The 18,988-nt window shown below is 43.5% G+C and overlaps 2 protein-coding genes across 4 annotated transcripts in view; one reads left to right on the top strand and one right to left on the bottom strand.

Annotated features, from left to right (window-relative positions):
* LOC308463824 (claudin-34-like) overlaps positions 1-4,131 on the bottom strand; it is a 312,859-nt gene extending 308,728 nt beyond the window's left edge. Inside the window, exons 1-2 of one of the 3 annotated variants that reach the window (XM_080982606.1) lie at positions 4,018-4,131; positions 1,840-3,365 (exon numbers count right to left, since the gene is read on the bottom strand). In XM_080982606.1, coding sequence (XP_080838732.1) covers positions 2,432-3,364 — 933 coding nt within the window. In that variant the 5' untranslated portion in view covers position 3,365; positions 4,018-4,131 and the 3' untranslated portion in view covers positions 1,840-2,431. Of the gene's footprint in view, positions 1-1,839; positions 3,366-4,013 lie in introns of those variants that run through there. The other 2 variants (XM_080982597.1, XM_080982598.1) reach the window with 2 other exon arrangements.
* LOC308463797 (claudin-34-like) overlaps positions 1-18,988 on the top strand; it is a 156,248-nt gene that overhangs the window by 57,642 nt on the left and 79,618 nt on the right. The window contains exon 5 of the mRNA XM_080982520.1: positions 17,922-18,084. Coding sequence (XP_080838646.1) covers positions 18,063-18,084 — 22 coding nt within the window. The 5' untranslated portion in view covers positions 17,922-18,062. The remainder of the gene's footprint in view (positions 1-17,921; positions 18,085-18,988) is intronic.

Below are 18,988 nucleotides of genomic sequence, written 5' to 3'. Positions count from 1 at the left end.
TTTAGTGTTACCTATGGCACAAGTAGTTGAGCTGTACACTCATATAGTTATTTAAGCTATGTTTAACTAGTGTAGAATCCAATAGTTGAGCTGTTCAACTAAACAAATCACTTCCATGATTGGAAGTGAAGCAACTGGAATAAATATCCAACTCCACCTCCAGTGCCCCAGCCAAATTAAAATTGTCTTAATGTATGCTACAACAGCAGCAGGAATGCTCATCGGAAAGTACTGGAAGACACAAGAATTACCCACCCGAGAAGAATGGCAGATGAAAGTGATGGACTACATGGAACTGGCTGAGATGACTGGCAGAATTCGAGACCAGGGAGAAGGGTCTATGGAAGAAGATTGGAAAAAATTCAAAATATATCTTCAAAAATATTGTAATATAAAAGACTGTTAGAAAGATGTTGGAAAAAGAAAATTAGGTCGTTTTGGTAGATATGATATAAAGGATTAAGCAAAAATGAGTTGATGAAATTGATGAAACAGAGGATGATTAACTACATTATACTAAATTAAAATACGCAAATGAAAATAAGGTTAGAAGGATTTGCTGGAAATACGATCTGAACTAGAATACAAAATTGGGAGGTGAGAGGAGGTCATGGAAATAAGTAAAGGGAAAAGGTTATGTAAAGGTTTAATCTGTTTTTGTTCTATTTTAACTCAATGCATTTTTATATTTTTTGTTTCGTGTTTTTTTTTACTCTATTTTATTGTTCAATTTTTTCCTGTTATATTTTCGCTTTGTTATGGTTAAATTTTTCTTTGTATTCTGTACTGTTTTTTCTTCTTTTTTTGTAATTTTAAACTTGGAATAAATATCATTTCAAAAAAATAAAAATAAAATTGTCTTAATGAAGCTGGGGGCTGAGGAAGGGGAGATGCCCATTTGTCGAGGACATTATTTGAGTTCCAGAAGTCAAAGCAAAATTTCTATTCTACCAGCACTCTGAGGAAATTCTACAGAGGCCTCTAGACCGTTTTGCCCAAGTCTGCATTAAGTTTGGCCTCATCATTAGCCTGACAAAGACCAGTATCCTGGGTCAGGATATCATCAGCACTCCATGCACACACTGGAAGTGGTAGACAATTTTGTCTGGCCAGGTGCCACCATAACCAACAACCTTCCCATTGATGCTAAGCTGGACATGAGTATTGGCAAGGTAGCTTTAGCAATGGCTCATCTCTACAAAAGGGTATTGGAGAATAAGGGCGCTGGCTCTTTGGGGCCTAAGCAGTTGGGGCCCCTCAATGTTCAGAGGGCCATGTGCATGATGTCAGGATGTCGCCATGGCCACCTCAATCAGCCAGAGAAGGTGGGAGAATGTGATGCTAATGACCAACACCAAGTTGAAGGTCTACATGGCTTGCATGTTAAGCATGCTGCTTTATGGAAGGGAGTCATGGGAAACTTATACCCTCCAGGAGAAATCCCTCAATGCCTTTCATATGGACTATGTTAGAGAGATTTTGGGCATCACATAGAAGGACAATCTCAAAAAAGGATGTGCTTCCCCAACGGCGGAGCAAGCCAATTGGGCACCTGGGGCGGCGTGCATGCCCTGTGACCAGGGGTGGTGCCAGCCACTCACTGGGACAGGGCCAGTCGCCTGCAGGTGAGGCAAGCTGGGGCAGGACGCTCCACGGGGCCTCCGAGGAGTCTGCCTGCCTCCTCCCACTCAGCCACCCTGCAGCTGAGGGAGAGGTGGTGGGCAGACCGTTTGGGGCAGCGTGGAGCCTGCGGGCACCCAAGCCACCGTGTCTCTGTATAGATAACAATTTTGCCACGTTGTACCGGGAAATCTGTTCCTAAATACCTGTGGTCTTTTGTTTGCAGAGATTTCATCATATTTAATTACATCTCACTTCTTTGGTGTGCGGCGCTATTTTGTTTTGTGTTCCATCATTTTTAATTTTTTATTCTGCCTAAAGCTGGAAGTGGCCTAGGTCTCTCTGGACCACTGAAACCGGGTGTCCCTGGTCATTGTTCTTGCTGGCCAGGGCTGGGAGCAGCACACAGGCACTCAAAGGCTTGGCCAGTATTCTCTGTAAAACGTACTGCAAACACACACACACACACACACACACACACACACACACGAAGCATGCCCCAGAACCTTTTGTGATTTGCAGTGTTTCTGAAATGCAGAAAATTCGAAAAGCACCATAGACAGTAGAGTCTGCAGCAAAATAAGCACTCCAGCATAAGTTTGCGATGAGATAACATTCTTTTTATTGCTAAAAGAGATATAGCATAACATAAATGACATAAATATATAAATATATCAGTTTTATACTTTTCATTTATTCCCCCTATTTATAGTTGACTCTATGTTGTAAGCATCCCAGAAGCATTCAGTTAAAAAAACCCAAACAGAATATGCATAAGAAAATAAATATACACAATGTCCCCTGTTTCCATTTAAAAAAGGCCAGTCATAGGACGGGAACCATTCGTTAGCCATATTGCTAGTGAGCCTGGCATGGTTTCCGTTTTAATATGACTTTGACATCTCCGCCAGATAGTGGGTATTTCTTCTTCACATTCAAGTGTCACAGAAGAGAAGTACTGTCTGTATTTCATCCTCAGCTTTGGGTTTTTGGTGTCTGTAACACTTTCTGGGTCATTTACAAATTTTTGCTTGGAAGTGTTTATTTCACTCCTCTTCCAAAAATATTTTTCACCCAGAACCAGAGTTCCGCTTAACAGCTGCAAAGTTGCAGCAAGAAACCCAACATAGATGGCCATTCCAGCACGTTGTTCTGTGGGAATCAGAGGCACTCCCAAAACCTCCAGAAGCGGAATTCCTTCATTTGTTAATACGGAATGAAGATTCCATGAAATGGAAATCAGTACACAAGTACCCGCTGTCAACTCTATCCTTCCCCCAATTGAAAAGAAGGTATCAATGAAATTCTCGTCTTTTCCCGGCTCAAAGATGTTGCATAGAGCAAAGGCCATCCAAAGAACGGTCACCGCATTGGCCACTGAGGCCATTGGCATCAAGTCCTGGGCCGCGATGATTTCAGCTGGCAGGGACTCCTCATCGTTGAATGGTATACATATCATGTTAGTTTTCTTCATAGTAACTCTTCTTATGGAACAGGCACCCCAGATGCCAATGCCCACAACGCCCTGCTGGTTGCTGCCCATGATTTTGTCTACTTGCCACACTCTCCAGTCAAGGTTGGCAGATGTGGAGCAGATGCTCATTAGGCAGCCCAGGACAGCCAGGAGAAAGGCAGCTAGTTGCACGCAGGACACCCTGCACAAGAGGCGGACTGGGAAGGACCCATCATGCGCCTGGGGTGGAAGTTCCGCTTTAGTGCTGGGAAGGCTGGCGATAGAAGGCATGCTGGAGAAAAAGACAGACAAAAGATAACCGTTAGATACTTAGGCACAGTATCATATGGACATCTCCTAAAGTTTGAGCAAATAGTGATGTGCAGCTAAAACAATGCCATCATTCTAGGGCAAATTCAGCATTTCCCACCTTGAGACGTAGGAATGGAAAAGTCTGCTGTACCTGCAATCATAAGTGCCAGGAATCAGACTTCCCCAGGGGTGAGGAAATTGCACAACCCCTTTTGTTCTAGGGACCCCCTCCATGCAGATAATTGGGCTCTTCTCTAGTCCACTCCTCCTCTGCATTCCTATGCTCCCCTCCCTTCCCTCTCCATTGGTAAAATGTCAGGCATGATCCCACCAAAGTTATGCATTCTACCCTTGAAAGAACGTTGGTGCAACAGACCAATACAGCTCCTGTTCAGGAAAGAATCCTTTCTGGCTTTAGTCCTCATTCTCTCTCTCTCTCTCTCTCTCTCTCTCTCTCTCTCTCTCTCTCTCACACACACACACACACACACACACACACACACACACATTGTGAAAAGCCTACCAAGTGGCTCTCAGACAGGACAAAAGGAAATAAAAGTCAATCTGTTCCTATCTGAGAAAACACTGCTATGTCTGTGGGGAACTGAGGAGCGCTGCATATATGCACCTACATGAATCAGTTCTTCAACCAGTCTTTTTCCAGAGCAACGGCTTTTTCCAGGTCTTTCTCTTCCAGCGTCTGACCTAGGACAAGACCTGAAAAGAGTGAAGCTGGTCTGAGCACCGGAGCAACTGCTCCTTGGAGTTCTGAGGCAGTTAGAATGCAGCTTGCTTTGAACGCTCAGAAGAACACCAATCATAACTCCAGGGTACTGGTCGTTTGGAACTGTTGGCAACTGCTTGGAGGCAGTATGCATTTGAATACCAGTGTGATTCTGCAACTTTTAAAAGACACTTTTTTGTTAGATGTAAGCTTATGCAAAGATTGGATGCAAAATGTGTAAATAAACACCCCCGCTGCCAGTTCCAAAGGAATGAGCGAGCAAGATTTGAAATAAACAAATAACATTGGTTTTGAACACCACTTTGAATTACAGCAACTTTATTCAATGGTACTGGTGTATCTGACTAGTCCAGTATCCCTTTTATAAAAATGAAAAGTTTTATAAAAACTCTATGGGGACAGACAAGTATTATCTCCCTATTAGTCTGGCAGAGGTTGGAGACGTCTGGTACTGTGAAATAATTTCTTGCTTAAGTTAGGGCCACTTTGTAAATTCATGATGAGGGGGATATTTGAGTTTCCCAGCTCATTGGTTGCTTTCCTGGTCACTCGAATATCCATTCTCCCTATAGTCACTGTGTTGGTCCCCAGGTAGATGACTCCTTTCAGATTCGGTGATGTTCATGTGCTATGGACTCAAAATATTTCTTTGTAGACTTACAAGTCTTCTACAGAGACTTTTTCTGAGCATGCTCGTGGGGATTCCTTCCCTTATAAAACGTGGGACTGAAAATATCCAGCAATCCCAATCTGAGCCCCTGAATGGGAGACCGCCCTCAGTGGCGGAGCAAGCCGATCGGGCGCCTGGGGCGGTGTACGTGCCCTGTGCCCAGGGGCAGGGCCTGCCGCCCACGGGGATGGGGCCAGCTGCCTGCGGGGCGGGGGGCAGGACGCTCCGTGGGGCCTCCGAGGAGTCTGCCTGCCTCCTCTCACTCAGCCACCCTACATCTGAGGGAGAGGCAGTGGGTAGACCGTTTGGGGCAGCATGGAGCCTGTGGGCGCCTAAGCCACGGCGTCTCTGTATAGATTAAAATTTTGCCGTGTTGTAGTGGGAAATCTGCTCCTAAATACCTGTGGTCTTCTGTCAAAGTCATTCCTAGCTGTAAATCACTGTGGAAAAGCTGTAAGGGGCAGAATTGTATTTACGGCAGCAATAAAAACTGGAACTCAGTTCCGGCACCTCTCAGGTTGGCACTGTTGCCATTATAAGAGAACAAGGAAGACTTTTGTGGTGAGTTCCAGGACCTCTTTTTCTAGAAAAATAGCACAGAGTTTGTACCTTGGGCCTGCTCCACTGTCATGTTTGGTGTTTTTTGTTTTAGTAAACCACTTTGCAGGTTTTTAAAAGAAATAAACAATAAATATGAATAAAATATCACAAGCCAAAACACAATCCATCCTGTAGATTTAAGTATCTGTCCATAGTCGCCTACTTGTTATCAGAGGCCCAGAATCCACATTCCTTTGTAAGATACTATGAAATAACGTAAAACCATTTTTGCAGTCAAAAATAAATATAAATAAATAAATAAATGGGGGGGGGGGTGACAAGAAATTTTCCGCACCGGGTACCACCTGACCTTCCTTGGGGCCTCCTCCCCTGTCATGTTTGGTGTTCAGCAGCAGGAGTTTTTGAAGGAATCCTGTAAGCAGGGCCAGTTGGGGAGAGGGGTTGCAGGGGGCATTTGGCCTGGGGAACAACCTCAAAGTGGGCCTCAGATTTAGTCAATTCTCAATATTTTTGGTATTTGATTCTTCTCTCAGCTTGTTTCTACCTGCAGCAGACCAAAATGTGACACCCACTCTCAGCTTAGAGCTGCAAACTTAAGCAAATGAGAAATGTGATTTGGTAAAAGACATGGTTCTTTTTTGTTCGCAGATATTTCATCATATTTAATTACAACTCACTTCTTTGGTGTGTGGCATTATTTTGTCTTCTGTTCCATCATTTTTAATTTTTTATTCTGCCTAAAGCTGGAAGTGGCCTAGGTCTCTCTGGACCACTGAAACCGGGTGTCCCTGATCATTGTTCTTGCTGGCCAGGGCTGGGAGCAGCACACAGGCACTCAAAGGCTTGGCCAGTATTCTCTGTAAAACAGACTGCAAACACACAGACAGAGGAAGCATGCCCCAGAACTTTGCGATTTGCAGTGTTTCTGAAATGCAGAAAATTTGAAAAGCACCATAGACAGTAGAGTCTGCAGCAAAAAAAGCACTGCAGCATAAGTTTGCGATGAGATAACATTCTTTTTATTGCTAAAAGAGATATAGCATAACATAAATATCTACAGGAAAATATAACAGTTTTATACTTTTCATTTATTCCCCCTATTTATAGCTAACCCTATGTTGTAAGCATCCCAGGGTGGGATACAGAAGCATTCAGTTAAAAAAACAACAACAGAATATGCATAAGAAAATAAATATACACAATGTCCCCTGCTACAATTTTTAAAAAAGCCAGTCACAGGACTGGAACCGTTCCTTAGCCATATTGCTAGTGAGCCTGGCATGGTTTCCGTTTTAATATGACTTTGACATCTCCGCCAGATAGTGGGTTTTTCTTCTTCACATTCCAGTGTCACAGAAGAGAAGTACTGTCTGTATTTCATGCTTAGCTTTGGGTTTTCAGTGTCTGTAACACTTTCTGGGTCATTTACAAATTTTTGCTTGGAAATGTTTATTTCACTCCTCTTCCAAAAATATTTTTCACCCAGAACCAGAGTTCCGCTTAAAAGCTGCGAAGCTGCAGCAAGAAACCCAACATAGATGGCCATTCCAGCACGTTGTTCTGTGGGAATCGGAGGCACTCCCAAAACCTCCGGTAGCGGAATTCCTTCATTTGTTAATACAGAGTGAAGATTCCATGCAATGGAAATCAGTACACAAGTACCCGCTGCCAACTCTATCCTTCCTCCAATTGAAAAGAAGGTATCAATGAAATTTTCGTCTTTTCCCGGCTCAAAGATGTTGCATAGAGCAAAGGCCATCCAAAGAACGGTCACCGCATTGGCCACTGAGGCCATTGGCATCAAGTCCTGGGCCGCGATGATTTCAGCTGGCAGGGACTCCTCATCGTTGAATGGTATACATATCATGTTGGTTTTCTTCATGGTAACTCTTCTTATGGAACAGGCACCCCAGATGCCAATGCCCACAATGCCCTGCTGGTTGCTGCCCATGATTCTGTCTACTTGCCACACTCTCCAGTCAAGGTTGGCAGATGTGGAGCTGATGCTCATTAGGCAGCCCAGGACAGCCAGGAGAAAGGCAGCGAGTTGCACGCTGGACACCCTGCACAAGAGGCGGACTGGGAAGGACCCATCATGCGCCTGGGGTGGAAGTTCCGCTTTAGCGCTCGGAAGGCTGGCGATAGAAGGCATGATGGAGAAAAAGACAGACAAAAGATAACCGTAGGCGCCTGGGGCGGCATGCATACCCTGTGCCCAGGGGTGGGTCGGCTCCCTGTGGGGTTGGGTTGAGCCGGGGCAGGACGCTCCGCGGAGCCTCTAAGGAATCTGCCTACGTCCTTTCACTCAGGCACCCTACAGCTGAGGTGGAGGTGGCAGGCGGATTGTTCGGGCAGCAGGCGCCCATGCCACTGCATCACTCCCAGGAAAGACGTATGTTTCAGGCGCGCTGCAGATCCCTTGGTGAGTGCCGCCCGACAATTTGTCACCCTCCTCAGTGGTGACAGCTGCGGCGAACTGCCCCCACCACACACCCCTTCTTTTGCCCCTGGCTCCCCCAAGCCTACATCCCCAGCATGTTTGCACAGTGGTTTGGTCCTGACCACAGAACGGAAGATGGCAGGGTCTCCAAGGATTTGCTCTATTGGGACTTGGCTTCAGGCACCAGGCCTGTTGGCAGACCAAACTCTGCATTACAAAGATGTTGGCAAACATGACAAGAAGGCTGGCCACATTAACCCTGTCATGTGGGAATCCTTTGCAGATGATCACAGTGACTGGAGACAGAGAAACAGATGGGCACAGCAGTTACCAGAGGAGGAGTGACTGCTGGGAGAAGTACAGAGAGAAGAAATGTCATGGTGTGCCTGTAGCGACAAAACTGAATGCCTTCGCCTGCCCTGTTTACAATAAAACATGTCTCTCCCATATCAGTCTGTAGAATCACAGCAGGCGCTGTAACTCTCCAATGGTTTGAATTTACCCTGGGAGGCGCATTCTTCCATTGTCTCCTGAGACAATTGGGTGGCAACAACAAATCAACTAAAAACAGAACAGCAGTCTTTGGAACCACTGGTAGACTAAAGGAGTCAGAATTATCAGTTAGCATACTTTCTAGTAGCTGGAAGCTGAAGAACAGCCCCCAAATACTTTTAAAAACAGGGCGCAGCCCGCATCCTTGTGAATGTCTTCTGTGTGCTGTGCAAACTGTATAAACTGGTAAAATATTAATACATGACATGAGTGAATGGCATATACAGGAAAAGCAGAAGAGGGGGCACCCCCACTTATAGTTAATGAACTCTGAATAAAAAAGGTTATTCCTGCTCTTAAGTCTCCACACATGAAGTTAGAGGCACAAGCATGTCTGCTTCTAAAGTTGTTGTAATCTGTTATGATACAGTTCAACCCCCACCCCACCCCCACTTAAAATCTGGGGGGAAGTTGGGAAGAATCAATAGCACATAGCAGTTAGCTGGTGGTGCACTAGACACCATCTCCTTCCCTGTTTAATACCTGTAACTTCTTCAATGAGAGCCAGCACCTCCTTCCTGCTTTCCAAGATCTGTTTTGTCACATATAACCACAATTGGCCATCATTTTTCTGGCTTGGGTGTCACGGTTCTCGGCTAACTGGATTGTAATGAATTTGCAGTCACATCTCTCTTCAATGGGTTCATTTCTTAGAAATTCATCTTTCTAATTTCCTCCATTCTGAAGCACCGCTGAGTTATGAAGAGTTTAAGTGTCCATCAATTAATGTCAAAACACAATGAAATACCCACCAAACTACATTTGACATCCACTAGAATACCAAATGAATTTACTAATGGCCTGCTCCTCTGCTATGAGAATCTTAGGAATTTGTGGAGATGGGGAAAGAGGCTCTTTTTGCAAAATGTGAATTGGCCATTTATTCGGGCTCTTCAGTCCTTCTGAGAACTAGCATGATGATTTGTTTGAACTATCAGCAGTCCACAGGACCAAAAGGGATTTTTGTTCTGGATTTCCTGGTGAGGTCTGTTTTGTTCTTAAGGAGCTAACCTAAGTAACCATTAAGTGTTTCCTATTTGGCAGTTAGTTGTTTTTTTTTTAAATGATATTTATTGAGATTTCAAAAACAAAAAATTACATAAAAGACAATGAAAAATATAGGAAAAAAAGAGAAAAAACATACAAAATGCAAAGTATATATATATATAAAAAAATATAGAAAGAACACTTAGAAACAAATTTATCCTTTTGTATCTTACATTTCATTTCCTTGCTTTCCTGACCTCCTCTCACCTCCCTTTTTTGTATTCCGGTTCAATTGGTTAATTCAGCAATTCCTTTCCCTCTTTGTTTTTGTCTTAGTCCTTTAACTTAATATATTATAGCTTTAAATTCTCACCTATTAACCAGCCATTTTTTCATACACCTTTATGACATTGCTGCTAGAACCACTTAATTTCATTCTGACATCATTCTAACATTCATTAATTTTACAATTTTTCTGTAAATAGTCTTTAAATTTCTTCCAATCTTCTTCCACCAACTCTTCACCCTGGTCTCAGATTCTGCCAGTCATTTCCGCCAATTCCATGTAGTCCATCACCTTCATCTGCCATTCTTCCAGAGTGGGTAGATCTTGTGTCTTCCAATACTTTGCAATAAGTATTCTTGCTGCTGTTGTAGCATACATAAAGAAAGTTCTGTCCTTCTTTGGCACCATTTGGCCGACCATGCCCAGGAGAAAGGCCTCTGGTTTCTTCAGAAAGGTATATTTAAATACCCTTTTCATTTCATTATAAATCATCTCCCAGAAAGCTTTAATCCTTGGGCACGTCCACCAAAGGTGAAAGAATGTATTTGGCAGTTAGTTTTTAACCTCTCATTGCTCCCAGAGCCTTGCTTGTGTGGTGGGCTTATTCTGTTTAATTGTTTTAAAATTTATATCCAAACTTTCTGGCATCCATGGAGTTGTATCGTGTTAAGTTCCACTCAGAATAGTCCCAATGAAATCAACTGAGATGGAACTACACTGAGTAGGATTTGCATTTAATACAAACCAAAGTCTTCAAGGCAACTTACAAGCCAATAAGTAGTGAAATCCACATAAGTTTAAATTTAACAGTTTAAGAAAACAAACAGTCTGAAAGCAGACCACTTCATTAGCAAGAGCATTAAATAGGAACAAATACTGCATTGTCATTTGCCAAAAGTATAAAGAGGAATGAAGAATCCTTTTCAGCCTGAAGGCCATAGTCTATTCTAGGCAGCCTTCAGAGACCATATTCCAGTAGCTGGAACTTTTGCCTTTGTAGGGTAGGCTAGATTCTACGCAAACTCACACACTCCATCTAGGGAAGCAAGAGGCATTATCAGAGTTCAAGGACACAGTCTGGTCCACTCAAGCACAGCTGAGAAAATGTGGTCTGAGAAGAATATGGAGGGTCACTTAAAGACACTTGAAGATAGAGCCTGTATGCAAGTATTTATATGCTAATGCAAGAAGCCTTTGAGCCAAGATGGGTGAACAGGAGTGCTTGGTTTTTAGAAAATAGCCTTTATATAGTGGGCATAACAGAAACCTGGTGGAACAGAGAACCAATAAAAGGTAAAAAGGTAAAGGACCCCTGGATGGTTAAGTCCAGTCGAGTACAACTATGGGGTGTGGTGCTCATCACCACTTTCAGGCCAAGAGAGCCAGCTTTCTGGGTCCTGTGGCCAGCATGACTAAACCACTTCTGGTGCAGCCGAACACTGTGATGGAAACCAGAGCGCATAGAAAAGCCTCTTACCTTCCTGCCACAGCTGTACCTATTTATCTTCTTGTGCTGCTGTTCTCATTGGGGGGCAGTATTTCAATTTGAGCAGGAAAATGAGAGTACCCCTAAACATTTTTTAAAGAAAAAAAGCACTGCCTGGTTGTAATAACAGGTGACTTCAGCTACACTCAACATAGTGTGCATAAACACACTAGGGGAAAGTGTACATATACATATAAATAGATGCATTAATAAAAACAGCATTCAAAAATGCATTATATTAAGGAAATTTATTTGCAAAAATTGTGTATGTATGACAAAAATTTGTACATTAGGACAGTAAAATGCTGAAGGATTTTTTAAACAAAAAACATAAATTGCTACAAAAATGTGGAGAATTTAAGATTTGGAAAAAAATTAAAAACAGAGGAACTGAAATTGATAGATATCTACTCAGAAATAAATCTTATGTGATTCAATAAGACTTACTCCCAGGCAAGTGGTGTTAAAACTGCAATATTCACCCAAGCCTTGGTAATTGTTGTCATTCATGTATAAATCATTCACCTGGAATGGTCAGGTGAATGACTACATTTTCTTTGTGAGTATAAGAAATACTGTATATTCTACTAGCTAGAGAGCTAGAAATGAAAATGACAATTTAAATAACCCAAATATTTTCTGGAACATAAAGAAACATTTTCAATAATGCCATACTTCCCTTTGTTACGCAAGTATCCATATTTCATTTCTTGTTTGTCCCCGCTAGATGGCACTTACATACCACAACAGCCCAAATGGGTGATGTGAGCAGTCAGCAGGGGACAGCAGCAGGACATAAATCTAAGTGAAATGCTGGGAAAAGGTTCTGACTAACTTTATGAAGGAAGGAGAATGGAAGCTTGCCATTATTACAGTGCCTCTGGAACAGAAAGATGGTTTTAAGGCAAGGCGGGGGGACGGGACCCTGCTCTTATATATGTCACAAAATGAGCATCTTTCTCTTCAGCTCAAGTAATTGTTTCATGATGTCTCTCAGAACCTGCACTGGTAAAATAGGGGACAATTCAGGACAAAATGCACCGAGGAATAAGGGGCCCAAAATGGGCCATAAACTTAACTATAAAAAAGTAAATGAAGCTGTGCTTTATGAGAGCAGTGAGTCATATGTGGACCTTGGGAAGGATGGAGCTTTCGTCAGAGTTGTCTGTTCAGTACAGCTTGGTAGAGATTGGGTTGGCTTTCTGAAGGAGCAGGCATGATCTGAAAGCAAATCTGAAATGGAAATTCAAATGAGCCTAAAACCTGGATAGCATAGAATGAGGGCTCCCTGTGGATATTCCTACAATTTGTATCTAAATCTGAGTGCACCTAAATCTGAGTTATGGGGGACTACCACTGCTAACATCTCAGCAAAGGAACATTGATATAAGGAATCAGGCAGTCTTTCATTTCATTGACGAGGATGGAGGCTAGTGAGGGGGCTAACTCCAACTGGAGCACAGGGGGACAGGATCAGTCTATTTCCAGTCTGTCTCACTTTCACATGTGTTCAACCATCAGTCCATTCTGCCCCGTTTTTGTGTATGAATTTTTCAAAATATCTTCTGTTGTTTTTGTACTGTTTTAAAAACTGTTTTATCTGTTTTATCATATACATTGAGATACATAAGAATAAGAATATCAAAACAGAGAGAAGGTTGCATTTCAGCTGTGTGCATTTTCTACTAGTTGCTTTTAAAGTACTGCTTTTAACTATTTTGTAGCTGCTTTTAACAATGAAAATTCTGAGGTTTTCTGTCTCTGTCTCTCACACACAGCTGTTGCAGCAAGATCTAAATTAAATAACATCTAAGGCAATAGAAAACACTCAGGTGTAATAGTCAATTTTGATTACTTTGGGCTCTGACTCAAAAGCCTTTCATACTTATTTCTCCACACATTCACTCTATATATGGAGGAGGGAGTAGAGATGAGTCATTGGCCCCACCTACCATCCTCTAGTGTGGAGAAAGAAGTCTGAAAAGAGGCACTCATATGCTTATGCTGTCGGCATGCGCGTGTCTGATGTGACTGGGAAGCTCTGCTGGGCAGGGCTGTCAACTGGGCAGAGCATGTCTATGCTCACATGACTCTATGTACATGTGCCCTCATGCAGACTTTCCTCTCTGCTTCAAAAGGCCTACTCATTCCCACCACATATGATAAAAAGTGCCTTCTTTTTCCTTGAATTTTCAACATATATTTGAACTGGTCTTATACATTCTTGCTATCTGTACTGGTGTTATGTACCATCTATACATCATTTTCATATAGTTCTCTTTCAGTAAAGAACAATGTGTAAATTTTAAATTAGTTTTCCACAATCTTTCCCAAACTTCAAACATTACATTGTGACCTGTGTCTTGTGCCCATTTAATCATGACTGATTTCACCTCTTCAACTTTTGTTTCCCATTCTAGCAGAATACTATATGCACCCTTCAGCAACTTTACCTTCCCTTCCACTTTCTTTTGAAACCTAGATGTCGTGTAACTGAACCCTTTCTTATTGTCTTCTTTGTATATCTCATGTAATTGCCAATAGTGTAACCAACTCTGAAAGTGGTCTTTTATTTCCTCATAATCTCTTAATTTCCATTTTCCTTCATAGTCTTTTAACAAATCCGCATATGTAAGCCATTTTACTTTTTTACCAAGTGGGAGAAAATACAATTGTTGAAATAATTTGTTATGTTAAAATTGTTAATAAAAATTATTATATATAAAAAAGGCCTACTCATTAAGCATCCATTTCATTGCTATCATGCCGTCTCAGGAAGGAGATGCTGTGGGGCAGATAGTAATGGGTAGCTGGATGTGTATGAAGCATGCCTTGTCCTGCACCTGCTAAGGTAGCTGTAAAGAGTATGGGTTGCTCGTGCGTAAGTTGCCGCCTCTCCTGGCTTTGTTGCCTTGTTAAACCTTTCAGTCTGGACAGCCCTTCACTTCGTGGCTGCCTCAGTTGCTAGCAGTATCCGTCAGTTGGCGTTTCTTAAACCTTTTCCAACATAAAAGTTGTTTGACACCCAGTCTCCTCCTACTCTCTCTGCGCGGAAGTCTTCTGTGCAGGGAGGGCGTGGGTAGCGGAGGACCCGTGCTCTCCCCGCTGGTGTCCGGTGAAGAGTCTGGGAGCCCTCTCGCCGATTCCCCCATCTGCCCCTCTTTATTCCTGGTGTTGCGCTGACTTGCTTCCCCATCTGCTGAGCTGCCTCTCTCCCTGCTGGGCCCTTCTCCAGCATCATTTGAGAGCCTTCCCTCCGCCTCTAGCTCCGATGTCAGTTCCCTGACAGTAGCCTTCTGGTTTCATATGTTTTAGAGGAGGATGCTCGGATGCCAGTGCTGAAGCAAGATTCAGCTGCCAGCATGTCTGGTTCCAGTGTTCAGAACTTGGTTGGGATTCCCATCTTGTCCTTTGCCACAGGCAGCAAAATGGCTTGGGCCCACCCTGAATGTCAGGTGCTGCAGCCAATGGTGTGTTTGGAGTGTGGCTGGGCACAACCCTCCTCCATGGTTCGAGTGAATCCATGGATGAGGGATATTTGAAAGGGGTTTATGATAAATCCTAAGGCTCAGCAGGGAGGTGGAACCAATCTGTTTGTTTGTTTATTTATCCTATTTATGTACCAAATAAATATAAGTTCTCTGGGGGGCTTCCAATAAAAACTTAAGCAACTAAATACAATACAAAACCATTGAAAGTGATACAGCACAAAGTCTAATCCAGCAGAAAGCAGGCATCAGAAAATGAAGACAGGACAGCAGAATTAAATGCAGCACCAAACAGTAAGAATATAAGTGAAATCAAGGAAAGGCTTGAAGACTGAAAATGAAATTCTGCCATTCGCAGCAGTGGGGTATGGAAGGAGCAGGCCCCAAAAAGAAGTGGCCCCCCAGGTAGCAAAACATTTGGGACATAGTGCTGTCAAGACCTGGTGCCGAAAGGGCTAAGGAGGTCGGAGATGACTGCTCCTTGCAATTTCCCCCCTCCTTATCTTGCATAAAGTTTTTCCTAGTTCCTGCCCACTTTTTTTTTAAGCGTGTAACTAGACCCATGATCACCAGGGATGCACTGGCGGAGGAGGGCGGGTGCAGGGGGTGCGGTGCGCACCGGGTGTCAGCTGTGAGGCCAGGTGACATCGCTGCGCCGCCACCACCATCACCCTGCTTGCTGAGTGGGCAGTGGGCCGCTAGGGACGATGCTGCTGTGGGCAGCTAGCAGTGCCCCCCCCATGCTCGCCACACAGGCGGCAGGAAGCTAAGGACACTCGCTGCACGGGCAGCTAGCCCTGCTCCTGCGGGATGGCTAGCCCTGCCCCCACACCACTCTGGGTGCCGGGGCAGGTAACTCTACCCCTGCAGGGATGTAGCAGCAGTGATTTATTATAAAAACTTCACCTCTGCCCTCAACACCTCTTTTCCTACTTTCTCTTTGAGACTGTGTAAAATGCCAGTTGGGGTGAGCACTTGTGGGGGGGGGGCAGGCAGGTGTCAGTTGATTTATGACTGTTTAGTTACTTAATAGGTTTTTTTTAAAGAAGTCTGTGGGGTTTCTGACTTGCTCCAATAACCCTTATCCTAGTAGTTCTTTGATTTTGTTTCATGTTTGTCTGGGGACTCAGCTGTACAGCTGCAAATAAAACGTTTTGAGTGTGTTGTAAGGTGCAATATACAAATGTGACACTAGATGGCTATGGCAATTTCAACGTGTGGTTTTTTTTTTTAAAAAAAGCATTTTCACAGCGTTTATTATGTGTGTGTAGATTCCACCTGAGTAAAGGGACCCTTTATAGTAAATGTGACTTTGTTGTTGTTTAGTCGTTTAGTCACGTCCGACTCTTCGTGACCCCATGGACCAGAGCACGCCAGGCACTCCTGTCTTCCACTGCCTCCCACAGTTTGGTCAGACTCATGTTTGTAGCTTCGAAAACACTGTCCAACCACCTCGTCCTCTGTCGTCCCCTTCTTCTTGTGCCCTCCATTTTCCCCAGCATCAGGGTCTTTTCCAGGGAGTCTTCTCTTCTCATGAGGTGGCCAAAGTCTTGGAGCCTCAGCTTCACGATCTGTCCTTCCAGTGAGCACTCAGGGCTGATTTCCTTAAGAATGGATAGGTTTGATCTTCTTGTAGTCCATGGGACTCTCAAGAGTCTCCTCCAGCACCAGAATTCAAAAGCATCAATTCTTTGGCGATCAGCCTTCATGGTCCAGCTCTCATTCCATACATCACTACTGGGAAAACCATGGCTTTAACTATACGGACCTTTGCTGGCAAGGTGATGTCTCTGCTTGTGACTAGTCCAAATAAAGTTCTATGTGTTTTTTAGTTTCTTGTATGGTTTCTTGAGTGCAAGTCCAGCTTCTAAATCCTTGTGCCCAGACCAGTGGCCAGTTGGTAGATCTGTTTGGACTTGGCTAGTCAATAAGGAAGCTTGTTTAATTGACTTACCTTTTATACCCTTATCTTGACAAGTTCTACTTGAGAAATTGACACATAACTTTAAGGTGAAAGGGGGCCAGAGTAGAATGATTTGTGTTTTGCAGTATAGAATGGCTTTACTGTTTTTACAAACCTGATATTTCTTCACCTGTGTGTTTTATAGACAGGGAAAGAAAAATATTAAAGTTGAAGATGATGCTCTTAGTATGGATAGTCCACAGCAGTTCACCTGTAACATCTTCTTTAATTTTGTAATCATTTATGTTCTTTATAATTTATATTTTCCTGTATGCTTGTCTTATTTCTAGTGTTTCTGCAAGTAGATTTTTGTTATATGTGTGAAAATCAAATGTATTTTAAAAATGAGGGGCCTGCTGGGAAGGGTAGAACCTCTGTGTTAGCAGGTAGGTCATAGTTTCTTACTGAGAGGTAGTGTGGGAGAAGCAAGCAGGGAGAGACAGCAGGGGGAAGGCACAGTGCAAATATACCAACAGGAGCACCGGAATGGTTCTGCCAATGTGTTTGCACTGCACCAACCTCCTCTCCCTTTATCCTCTCCCTCCCTGCAAGCAGCAGTGGCCCACTTACCAGAAAGATAACATAGCAGTCAGAGGCAGTAATGCTTCTGAATACCAGTTGCTAGAAACCACAGGATGGGAGAGTGTTTTTGAGCTTGGTTCATGTTTGAGGGTTTCCACAAGCATCTGGTTGTCCAATGTGAGAACAGGATGCTGGACCAGGTAGGACACTGGCGTGATCCTGAAGACTCTTCTGATATTTTGGTTCTGCCTTCAACAATTTTTAAATAAAGTTAAAGAATATTAAATCTGGATCCACAGTTGCACCCAAAATTCTCCTTCATATCTGCAAGTGAAATTGGGAAAGGGGGAAATTCCATTTGATATTCTCCAGGTGGATTGCTGAAATTCTCCCATAGTTGAGTAGGAACTCAAAAATGAAAAATTGGCATTCCTATGTAAGGGGGAGTGGCTGCATCCATTCTGGTCTCTTTGCCTATGGATATACACACTGGGTTTAAAAAATCCCATGGAAATAAGCCCCTGCCAGGCAGCTTTGAAATAGTGATCAAATAGATGATCAAAGGTTGGAATGGTCTCTTCTTAAAAGCAGTCAAGCAGCCCTTTGAAATTTATGTAAAATGTTGTACTACAGTAGGGGTTCCACCACCCTTATTCCTAGGAAGAGGCCTCTAAAAGTTCATTTGAAGTAGCTAATTCAAACAGTCCATAGAATAATTTATTAAAGAATACCTGGATATCATAAAAATAAGAAATAATTTCACTGTCAGTTTTAAGAAGGCAGTAGAAACATAGGAATCTGCACTAAACTAGAACCCTATTGTTCAAACTCTGCAGCAGCACTTTCAAGGGCTTCAGACAGGATATTCCAGCCCTGACTGGACATGTTGAGGATTGAACCTTGGGCATTCCGCTTGCAAATCAGAAGTTCTGCAATCAAACAATGTGGCACTTCTGCACTGGGAATGTTTTGGAACAATGCTGCACAACAGAGAATGTGGTGTCCTTGTGATATATGATTCTATTTACTATCCTCTGTGTCTCTCTGTTCTAGCCTGGTATCCCCAGCTCACATGGAGTTCTGCCCCTCCTTCTCCTTCTTGGTGCCAACCGACTCCAAGGACCTCCCCCTAGTCTACGTCATTCAGACTTGAAATCCTAAACCTGGCCTTTGCCTCTGCCCACTAGTGCCCCACAAAGAAGGAGCCCCACTCCACCTTGCCTGGCAGTCTTGTCCCCTGATGGTTTCCATCACTGCCCTTTGTCCCCTGCTAATGCCCATCCAGCTAGCTTTGTTGAGCTGGCTTGGCTCATTAGCATAACTGAAGGGAGGGTAGGGATGGAGGTTCTGTGTTTGGTAAAGTTTAGGGAAACCTTGATTAATTCAAACTTTTACTAAATCATAATACATTAATGGGGAATCTAGACACCCACCCACCCAACTCATAGGTAAAGGTAAAGGGACCCCTGAGCATTAGGTCCAGTCGTGGATGACTCTGGGGTTGCGATGCTCATCTCGCTTTACTGGCCGAGGGAGCTGGCATGCAGCTTCCGGGTCATGTGGCCAGCATGACTAAACCAATTTCTGGTGAATCAGAGCAGCGCACGGAAACGCTGTTTACCTTCCCGCCGGAGCGGTAACAATTTATCTACTTGTACTTTGACGTGCTTTTGAACTGCTAGGTTGGCAGGAGCAGGGACCGAGCAACGGGAGCTCACCCTGTTGCGGGGATTTGAACTGCCAACCTTCTGATCGGCAAGCCCTAGGCTCTGTGGTTTAACCCACAGCGCCACCTGCCCACCCACCACCCAACTCATAGCAATATGTTAATCAATCAGTGCATTTCTCAAGAAACTCTCCTGACACTTTATAAATATAGTACTGCTACTGTGCATTCCACAGG

The sequence above is a fragment of the Podarcis pityusensis genome (assembly GCF_964106645.2).
Source record: "Podarcis pityusensis genome assembly, chromosome: 15".
Lineage (NCBI taxonomy): Eukaryota > Metazoa > Chordata > Lepidosauria > Squamata > Lacertidae > Podarcis > Podarcis pityusensis.
Note: the sequence above shows the minus strand (reverse complement) of the source record. Positions and strands in the feature narration are given on the sequence as shown.